At 38.2% G+C, this 11183-nt stretch overlaps 1 protein-coding gene across 1 annotated transcript in view; it reads left to right on the top strand.

The window, feature by feature from the left end:
• Window positions 1–11183, top strand: part of ASCC3 (activating signal cointegrator 1 complex subunit 3) — a 287341-nt gene that overhangs the window by 273684 nt on the left and 2474 nt on the right. Inside the window, 3 exon segments of the mRNA XM_009285000.2 lie at window positions 3550–3701; window positions 4213–4363; window positions 10137–10343. Of these exon segments, the coding sequence (XP_009283275.1) occupies window positions 3550–3701; window positions 4213–4363; window positions 10137–10343 (510 nt within the window).

Genomic DNA, 11183 nt, shown 5'->3' with positions numbered 1-11183 from the left:
TAAATTATCCTGTCTTGGCATGAAAGTCTGAGGCTAGAAAGGCAGATAACCAATTTGTGCCATTTCTCAGTTTAGAATACTATTCTTAATCTGTTCCAATCTTATCAGCTATAAGATATTTAGAAATTACTTACTACTTTGCCAAATAAGAGTTAGAGTTAAGAAGCCACAAATTTCTAGAAGATTATGCTGGTTTGTAGTTGAAAACAACAACAACAAGCCAAACAAGCAGCAACTGGAGAAACTAGAGAGACTAAATGTTATTCATCAAATAACATAAATATTAAATACTTATCATTTTTTCTTTTGTCTTTTATATTACTTTATTTAGTTGCTACGTTTTATATAGCTAATTTGGAGATGGGGAATGACTCAATTTGTTACCTTGAGTATTTATAGGCATTTCAATAACCATTTAAGTATCAAGCATCTGTGTGTTTTACACTTAGCGGAAAATGAAACATGTACGGGTTTCCAAGGCAGCAGATGAAACAAGCCAACTTTACCATTGTTCTGACTTTTTCACAATGTCACTGTCTTGGATTTCACATCCAGATAGAGATGCTGTGAATAAATTCTATGGGTGAAGAAGCAGAAAATAAGGAGGAAAAGAGGATTTGCCATGTGGATTCATTATAACAATGTGGAACACAGAGTCTCACACACACAGGCTTTCCTTACTCCCTACGGGATATCTATCTGTAGGCTTCTATCAATTTCTAGGAGATTTTCTAGGTTGAAAGGATCCTCCAGTTAATTTCAGTGTATAGCTTGTTTTAGATTTATCTTTCTCTTACGTCTTCTCTCTTCCTTCTCCCCTTTTCAAACCTCTGTTAAAAGGGGTGGGGGTAGGGGAATAGATTTAAAAACAAAAAAAGAAAGAAAACAATGAAAACAGTGTTATTCATGTATCCTCAGAAGCATTTTATGAAAATACCGCTGCTTCATGCTGACTAAAAATACAAGTTACCGTATTCTTCTTGCTGTTCATGGAAAAGACAGGATATCTATGCACCCATTATTCTTCACGTACATACAGCAGTCTCGTCATTGAGGAACATGATGTTTCAGGCTATGTCAGAATAGCAGAAAGGAAAGAACAAGAATCAGGTAGTGGAGCATAGGAGAGAGATACCGTACTGTCTGAGCAACACGCTCAGAGACACGGGCTGTACCGTATGTGGAGGCTTCAATATATTTTAAAATGTGGAAGCGGGTAAAGAGCGACTCGCCCTGTAAGTTTAAAAGACAGACTTCACTCTGATACATGCTGAGAACAATTCCTTCCTTATCTGACTAAAAATCATGTGAACCAACACATAAATCTACAGGCCACGAAGCTGCTCCTTTCAAATGTGACTTCTAACATAATTTTATTTTCTATTGGGTAAAAAGAATCATACCTGGAAACCACCTTGGCAAGCCAAGTGAAAAGACAGAAAACCATTAATGTTGTGCTGTGAGGTGCTATTTCTAGGGTCGCTAGGAATGTTATTAGGGTGTTTCAGGGTGCTATGGCTCTTCCTTCAAAAAAGGCGAGTTAAATGTTAAATGTAGGTCTTTACTAGCTGAAAGGCACTTTATCCACAATTCATGAGAAATGAGACAACATTTGTGTAATACAGGGTAACACTTCAAATATTTTTCTAAGTGTCACTGATCTTATCACCCCGATCTGGAATAAAACCTGTTGAAATGGCATTGTAAACTGCTAAAATAAACTGTGCGACTGGCCGGGACTGAAACTAACTTGTGTCTTTAAACTCAGTATTTCTCCAGAATCAGTGTAATTTAATTGAAATAGCTCTGCGTGTGTAAACAACTCTTTTGTTTAAAGAAGATTTCACTGTTTAGTTTGCCTTAAGTAAATGCTGCCTTTTGTTTGTCTGTAAAACATTTGATTAAATGTAAAGACTTACATAGACAGCTTCTCCTCATTACACTAGTGGCTGGAAAATAAGTTAAAATGATGCAGGTATCTGCTGGCTAAGGAAGTATCAAGCAGTATTTGTCTCTAAAAGAAAAACCCATGGAAACATCTTAAGCCTAGTCCTAAAATCAAACTACACCTCTCCTAAAATCAAGAAGATGGTATTTAAAGAAGTGTTGAAAACTGTTCAGTATACCAGACTCTCTTCTTGCTTTCTTAAAAGCATTTTCTAGTATTTTCATCAAACTCCAGATTTCCTACGTGGCAAACTACTTTTAAATACGTGACTTTCTACTGAGTTAGAGTGTTGTAATATGAAGACCCACACTTTATTGTGATTGTAATGGTATTAAACAACAAAATAAGCAAGACAACTAACATATTATAATTTTCTTCAGCAGCTGAAATGCTTCTATAAATTGTAATAATTTTTTTAATGTACTCTAGAGATGGTGGAAAGTATATATTCAAATAACTGCATTTACTATTAAAAAAATTATGTTGAAACCAAAAGCTCATGTTTGAGCCTTTCTCCTTTGGAAGAACTCTTAAATTCCCTTTCAGACTAACTAAAGAGAATTTAAGTCCAGTCAGGAAAAAAGCAAGCATAACAATTTTTTCATGTCAATAGGGCCACTCGCAATGCACAATCCATAGTGAATTTTGCAGATTTAGATCTTTATGCTAGTGATACTTATAGTATACCTTTTACTTGTATTGTCTAAAACACGGTAAGTAGAAAAGGAACAGAAACTCACCAGACATGGAAGGCAGGATGATCGTTAACACTTTAAAGTGTGATGTGTAGCTGGATAGGGTTTTTTTGTTTGCTTGGGTTTTTTATGTACTTTGGGAAAGCTTTTCAGATTCAGGATAGAGATGCCAAAAGAGAGACAGCCAAGCATCCCTCATTCTCAAGACAATCAACTGTTTACAATGCAAAGGGTGAAATCCATGCTATTTCTGACTGCTCTTACTCACCCTAGGTAAACTATTAGCTATTTTGTAATCTTTCTTCAAGATTTCAAGTTAGGTGTCAGTGTTGAACAAAACCTCCAAAATGCTCATTAAGCTGAATTGTAGGGTTTTTTTAATCTAGTCCAATTCAAGAGATTTTTCAAGTCCTTAGGTTAAAATGGGAACTGCTACTGGTAAGTGGCTTTAGTATTAATTTTTTAACAAATATAAATATGTTGTTCGAATAAATATGCAATTCTGGCAAAGCTGTCATGTCAAAATATAAACCAATACTGCAGTTAATTGTAACTTCTTCCTTTACAGTAAACTGTGAGATTTATTCCTTTCACTCTGAGTTGGATTATGTAAAAGAGAGGTTATTTGTAAGGAAAAGAGCCCACCTTCTGCTCTCACCCCCAAAAACATGGTGTAAATTACCTTTTCAAGGCTAAGAGTTGATGAAAATGCAAGATTTAATCCATCTTTTTTCAAGGTTAATTCAAAAGGTGCCTACTGCCATCAGTGGAGCTTGAAGCAAATTCCTATGTTGAAGGCCTAGAAATTCCTGTGTGTTAAACATTAAATAAATGCTTTCACTTGTATGAACCAGGTAGACAATTATACTTGCATTCTCTTTTTTTATATATGCCTCCTTTGATTAGGCAATGCTGGACGTTGCAGCACATCATGGCTGGCTGGTGACTGCTCTGAATATAACCAATCTGGTGCAGATGGTGGTTCAGGGTAGATGGATACACGACTCCTCCCTGCTTACTTTGCCCAATATAGAGCTACAACACCTTTACCTTTTTCGGTATGTAATTCTTCTAAGCATTTGCAGGTTTGCAATTCCATTCCACCTCTGACTGCTGATTGTGTTTGAATGTCATTGTTGTGCCCGAGAACGTTCATTAATGCACCAGAAGCAGAACTCATTCTTTCACAGGGATGCTTTCCCAAATGGAGTTTCTGTTTCTGTTTTCAACATTCATTGATTAATTAACCCCCACAGATTATTTTGAGAACCATGATTCCAGACCAATTAACAAGAGATCACTGGAAGGGTTCCAAGTCCTAACAAATCTAACTCTGTATATTAATTATCTCTTTATTTTAATCCATTGTAAAAATACATTAGTATCCATCTTAATATCATAGCTAATGCTAAGCTCTATAGATGCCTAGATGATGCAGTAATTAATGCTACCCAAAAATAAATGGCCAGCATTTAATAACAGAAACCAGTATCGAGATTTACCGCCAAAACAACTGAACACAAATGTTTGCTTTCCCTCCCCGGGCATGTGTTTTGCTGTCTCTATCAGGAAGTGGAGCCAAGGCAAAAGGAAGAGTGTGCATGGAGGTTACCAAGGACCTATCGAGTGTCTTCCCGAACTAATGGCTGCCTGCGAAGGAAAAGAGAATGTTTTTGCTTCCATTGTGGACAGTGAATTGCAAACAGCACACATTTCACAGGTAATACTTTCTATCCGTGGTCGTTATCAATGTGATTGGAAAGGAAGAGCAGTTGGGAAAAGAAATGCTCTCTTCACTTCCCTTCAGCAGGTATCACGTGATGTTCTGTATAAAGCGCAACACATTCATTGCTCTAATTTCAGGCTACTGCTAGTTCTACAGGGTTTCTTCTCTGCCTGTTTTCTTAATATTATTTTCATTTATTCCCTGCTAACCAGTAACAGAGGCTGCTTTATGGCTGATATTTCCACATCTCTTTGCTCTAAAGAAGCTTCTCTAGGTCATTCAATCTGCTGAGTGTTATCCACCTTTTCGTAGCCAGCCATGCACTAGGAATACATGCATTGCAAATGTCATCGTAGCTGGTTTCTGAAGTGGTCTGTCAAACACCATTTTTTTCTGACAATACCCCTAGTAAAAGATCCAGCACTCATTTTCTGTTTGCAACAGAAAGAGCAGATAAAATTTTCACACTTCACAGGGGGAAGAAAAAAATACTTTCTCAAAATGTTGAGGCTGCTGGAGTCTTATTTTCAGTTTGGTTTTCAAGCCATTTCCAGCAAAGGGCAGCTATATTCCACAGTATTCGTCACATGCTAAGCCTATTGATTTCTAATAAATGTACGAAAGATGAAAACTTCAAAAGCTATACTTCAAAAATTTTTTATTTGAATATTTAAAAGGACAGCAATATGTCCTGTGTTTGACTGTTCAGCTTCAGTTAAACCTTTTACTGGTATGCAAACAAGAAGAAAAGTACTTAAATGTCTATAACAGACATCTGCATCTGTAACTAAATTAACATCAAAATTTTGAATTAAGAAAATGTACTGACATCAAAACAAGGCTTCCTTTAACAACAGATTTCTAACATAATACACATTGATTTCAGTCTAACTTTCAGATGTGATAAAAAATTAGAACATTGTTATAATTAGTTCAGGGAGAACTCAGAAGTAAACTTACTTAATTTATTTGCATAAATTGCCATTCTGTTATCTTTAAAAGCAAATGCAAATTGGCTCTGTCTGATATGATGATGGTTATTTGGCTCAAAAGTGCTTCAATTTGCGTAGCAATCTGGTGTCGTCTCTGCAGTGAGGCGATCCCAGGTAACATACAAATCCTGAATTATTCCAGAAATTAGTATGTTTAAAGCATCAATTTAAGTGCTAATTGCAGTAGTAATGAGAAAAAGCAGTACTACTGTGAGATTTGCATCTACTGCCCCATCAGTATGCCTGGAACGGCTGCTGACTGGCAGAGGATTTGGCTGCTAATTAAATAATTGTATGCATGGCAGTGTTCTCGTCTGATTCAATAGATGAAGATTAATCCTCAGATAAATATGTTTGGCTGGTATTGAAATGTCTTAGCAGTTTCTTCAAAAATAGCTTGTGTGTATGTGGTGTGTACGTTCACACTGTGAATGACTCTATGCCTCTATATGTCTATGTTTGTAAATACAGATGCATATAAGAGGGAAAAACGTAATGCCTTAGCATCACACAAGCAGAAAGTTTCATTTCCGTGAGTTGGGAATGGCCGTATTGGGTATAGCGACGCCATGACTGTTATTATGCAGGTCATTGCAAATGTGAAACATTTATACCAACAGTTTATATTCTTTACGGCATTTTTTTCAGAAAAAACCTATTGTAATACCTAGTAGAGAATTAAAATTCATATTGAGACTGCCTGTTGAGTGCCTTCATACGAAAAGTCCTTCAATGCACACTTAGACAGGGGCCAACCAAGAGAAAAATTCTTCAATAAATAATGCATCTTTATGATACATTTTCGATAAAGAAAGATTATAAGATTACAGAGTTTAAGCCTAGCATTCTGGCACCAGACCTGAACAAAGTCAAATAAAGTGGTAAGTACGCCACTAAATTGCCAAAAACATTCTTTTCCGAACAAACCTTTTACTTCTCACTCACAGTATATTGAACCTGTATCTTAAACCTGTTACCAGCATGAAACTGGTAAAAACAGCTTGAGCTTTGCATAAATTTGAGGCACACAGGAAAAGGAAGAACTTTCACATTTGGAAAGAAGAAAATGTCTTTTAAGCAGATTGGTAATTAATTTTTAAATAGCAGCTCTTGAAGCTGCTCGTGGATTTGGAATATTAGGCTAAGTCCTAGGGAGACAGATTATTGGCAAAAAATGCTAATGATGTTATCAAAGGTTCATCAAGAATTTCTCATGTGATTATGATTTGAATCTATGGGTTTGGTAGCTAAATACATATATAGCATATATGTACATGCACACATTGGGCACGTTGATATATTTAAAAGGAGATAATATGTGCTTGTGTCATCCTAAACAGCAAATAAACAGTAAAATTGTCAAGAAATACCTAAGTGACATGGGAGCCTGAGTTTAATTTTCCAAAAGTTAGTTATAATCCTAAACCTCATTGAAACTCCGCGAGGCTTTAAAAGCTGACAGCCTACATTCAAAAACTGTTTAGACTGTAACTCTGACCTTTGGCCTAAGCTCTATGTTTGTTTCAGTGATTCATTCTGAATCATATTTCTTTAACAAATCTTTTTCAGTTTCTAAGTCACTTAGGCATTAGGCACCCTTTAAAATACTAAGCTGATATTTATATTATTGAAAGAGAAAAAAGAAGCCTCAAGATTGAAAAAAATACTATCCCTGCTGTAGTATTAGCTGCTTTTACTCTGGAAGTATCTGTGTTCCTATAATCTTCTTTTTCATTTTCAGCTGCTACTACTTGACTTTTTTTCCTCAGTAAGAAAAGCATTTCTTCATTTTCTCCGCGTTGCATGGATGATAAAAAGGCAGCCTGCTGTCCATACTGTGTCAATGATCAAGCAGTACTAACTTTGCCTTTAATTTTCAAATACACAAGGCCTGGAGAATGACGTATTACAACTACTTTCTTATCTAATTAGAAAGTTACTCAGAGTTACTTTGTTTTGTTTGCACTGTAAAAGCTACATGAGGACATGACAGCCTTTGACAAACAGAGTATGTTGGGGTTGTACGGTATAAACCAGACCGAATCATAGTCTTCAACAGAGCGACAGGTAACGCCACTGAAGGAGTTAATACATTATGATCTCTGCTGAAATTAAACTTTGCTCTAACATAACTGTAACAGGTCTTGTCCTCTGAGACAGTGCACATAAAAGTTTTCCAGGTAGATGATATCTACAGTATAACCACAGGGGTGATCACCGGGTTGGTATATATTAGGGTGCCTCTACCGAACACAGCAGAAGTACACTGCTTTGGTGCACAGAGAGTCTCACACAGACGGTCTGTACAGTTCCTACAGTAAGCTTCGTCTTAAAAGCCTTTACATTAAACAGAAAATTATTTGCCAGTTAAGGTGTTACTACTCAAGTTGTCTCATCCAGTGTGATCTGCTGGAGGTGATTTTAGTAGTGTCTTGTGTGTTAAATGAGGCGAAATCCTGGCACCAACTATTTAATTAAGAATGCCTGTGGTGGTTTTTCTCCTCCTTCAAGGTGCTGCCTTTTTTTCCCCCTTTTCCCTTTCAGAGTTGGAACAGAGAGGGATATCTTTTCCTTTAACGTTCTAGCTGTTTATCTTCTGTTACAATTTTCCTGTCCTTTCTCAGCTAAGGCACCATTAAGAACATCAGTGCAATTCATCGGTGTCCCCTGCTTTTACACTGCAGTTCCTGAGTGCTCACAGCTGGCCCTCCCCACCTTCTCCTTTGAACAGACACAGCTGTTCATGCAGCACACAGAAGAGGGAAGAGAGATTAGTTTTAGCCTAAATCAGTTTTCTTACTTAGTTCAGCCAGGCTCTGGTAATGCAGCCATTTTAATCCAACGTAAGTCTGCGCTGCAGCCGAAACGGGCAGTCCCGCCCTCCCCGTGCCATTTTCACCTCTCCTGACCTAGCTCACCGCACAGCTGCACAAACGCTGTGGCTGGTTCGGACGAGGAGGTGGGAACAAGCATCTGGGGACGAGGGGAGGAGGGATCATATCAACCCTCTTGCTGACAGTCAAAATGGCCTGTAGCCAAGCGGCTACGTGAATACTTGTGCCAGCAGGGGAGGAGGCTGGACCACTTCTTTCAGTGGCACTGAAGGTTCATGCTTATTCCGAGTACTCACGGGATTAGAGAGTATGCTTCCACAACCAGCTTTAAGCTGATCTAAGTTCATGCTGTCACCAAAATGATTAGCAAGCTGATCCATCTAGCCGCACAATCACAGCATGGTAGTGCCAACGTATCGGGGACAGCTAGCTGGCGAGGAGGATGTTGGACAGAGGGACGGCACCGCCTTTTCCTACGGCAGTGCGAGCTTAGGTCTGCTTACGCTGGCTGCTGTATCCCGAATTATGTATTGACATATACCATTATTGTCAGTATGAATCATGGCAATGATGCCTCCAAAAAGCAAACTGAGTTTTTATTAGGGCTCTATGTCTTCCAGCACAGAAGAAGTAATCAGAGACACATTAAGCACAATCTAAATGAAAATAGATTTTGTTGAAACGCAAGATGGTCAAACCAATACATGAAAAATAAAATACACTTGAGTTTTTTTCCAGATAAAACATTTCTGTTCCATGCAGGATTGCCCATGTGACTACGGCTACCCTTTTCATTCCCACAAGTTCCCATTTTGACATCTGCTGGCTCTTTACCAAGATCAATATTCTTCTTCCCTTCCTCTCCTTCCCACCCTCTAGCTTTTCATATGTGTTGTTTGAAAACATGGGTGAAGCGCTGATTCCTATTTTGTTTCGGGGGTGGAGGGGAAGGAGAGCAGGGCAGAGGGTGGTTCTTGGGTTTTTGTTGGTTTTTCTTCCAGTGCCAGCCTCATCTGTCTTTTTCAGCCATAGCGAGGCCACAAATCACTGCCTCCGTTCCACAGCCCGTTTCTCCATTTCTTCTTCCTAACGAATTTCATTGAGTGAACATGCTGATTTTCTTTTTACTAAATGAAAGCCTGTATTACTCCCCTCCATTTTTGTCACAGCTTCTCAGAGCTGCTTTTCCTTGTCTGACAGAGGCCAAAATGAGAGATACACAGGGCTGCGTATTCAGGATGCCTCTTTAAGGTTGAAGGGAGTGTCGTGTTCAGCTGCACAAATTGTATGCCTCTAACAACAGTTTTCTGTACAAGGATGAGAGGAAGTTGAGGGCCTGTTGCAGTTCATGAGAAACGACAGAGACTTCAGATTCCTCAGGAGGACTGTAAGAAGGAGGGTTCGTGAAGATCGATGCAAGAAAACCTTTTAAAAAAAACAAAATAGGGATAACTTTGGATATGCAGTTGAACTTTTGGTTAATTATCTGAACTGATCCTCTGAACTCTCTGAGGTTTGCCCATTGCTAATTAGCACTGCAGTGACCTGTTCTTTATGGATTATGCTAAGGAAGTTTAACTTAAAACTTAATTGTACTAGTTTTTAAGTGGCTTATAGGGAAAAAATACTTTAATCGGGAGCGGTAAGGAATTTTTCCCGTGTTCAGACATCAGTAATCTTAGTGAGGCATGTATAACGTGCTTGAGGAGTTTCACATTTGTTTTATTTGCTTAGAAGAAAGTAGAGTAAAAGGTTAAAGAAAAGTATTTTATGCTTATGATTGAGAGTCGTACGATTATATGTGATATTCTAATACATAATAGAGTATTATTAATATAGAATAAATATGTAGACTGCACATCGAATTGTTATTGTTACAGTGACAATGGTCTGAACTGTATAGATTGTCTTGTAATCCACAGGGATCTGTTTTTTCTACAGGCTTGGAATTTCTTGTCCCGTTTGCCAATTCTAAACGTCAGCCTGAGCATTAAGGGCTGTCGGGACGACCCAGCTCAGCCACAGAACGAAGTGCCTGTTCCTTCTTTGACAACAGACACGCGAGACGACAAAAGATGGATCAAATTACATGCTGATCAAGAGTATGTGCTCCAAATAAATCTGCAGAGAACCCAGATGGGGTATCAGGTAGATTAATTTATCATTTCCTTCCCAAGTGCACAAGTTTCCAATAATCCATTTACATTATCAATAACGCTTTATACAGCATAACAGGGTTTTTTATGGTTTAAGTATTATGTAAATTATAAACTCTTTCAAAGCCTTTTCTGTGTTAGTAATGAAGCAGATGGTTTTTCAGGTTGCAATAGGATAGTAAATAGACTCTTAAGGTAAAATCTTAGACCAATTCAAGTCAATGAAAAAAACTCTCATTTTTTACAAACCAGAAACTCATAAAGTTCCTATGCTTGGGTACTACAAGCAGTGACAGTAGAGAAGATAACTTCACAGGCAGTATTTAAGTACTTGCCCGCCCCAAACTCCTACCACTCGTACTTTTGCATATCCTGCTTCCCCAAACCAGTTTATAAGCTTCCCTGTTATATTCCCCTGTACCTCCAAACTGCATACCAGACCCATACCTCTAAGTATGTTTCTACTCGTAACACATCCTCAGGCCTTTACTGAGGATATTGTCCTCATATTTTACATTTGGAGCTTTTTCGAACAGCTCCTAGAAAAACTTCTACATACAATTCTTTTCCCCACCCAAATTCCAGTCCCACCCCTTTGCCCAGTGTCGTGGTTTAACCTCAGCCAGCAACTGAGCACCACACAGGCGCTCGCTCACTCTCCCCCCCCCCGCCCGGGGGGGGGTGGGGGAGAGAATTGGAAGAGCACAGGTGACAAAAACTCGTGGGTTGAGATAAAAACAGTTCAGTAATTGAAATAAAATAATAATAACAACAACAACAACAATAATAATAATATGCAAAGCAAGTGATGCACAGTGCAATTGCTCACCAC

Source organism: Aptenodytes forsteri, unplaced genomic scaffold, assembly GCF_000699145.1.
Source record: "Aptenodytes forsteri isolate BGI_AS27 unplaced genomic scaffold, ASM69914v1 Scaffold171, whole genome shotgun sequence".
NCBI lineage: Eukaryota > Metazoa > Chordata > Aves > Sphenisciformes > Spheniscidae > Aptenodytes > Aptenodytes forsteri.
Note: the sequence above shows the minus strand (reverse complement) of the source record. Positions and strands in the feature narration are given on the sequence as shown.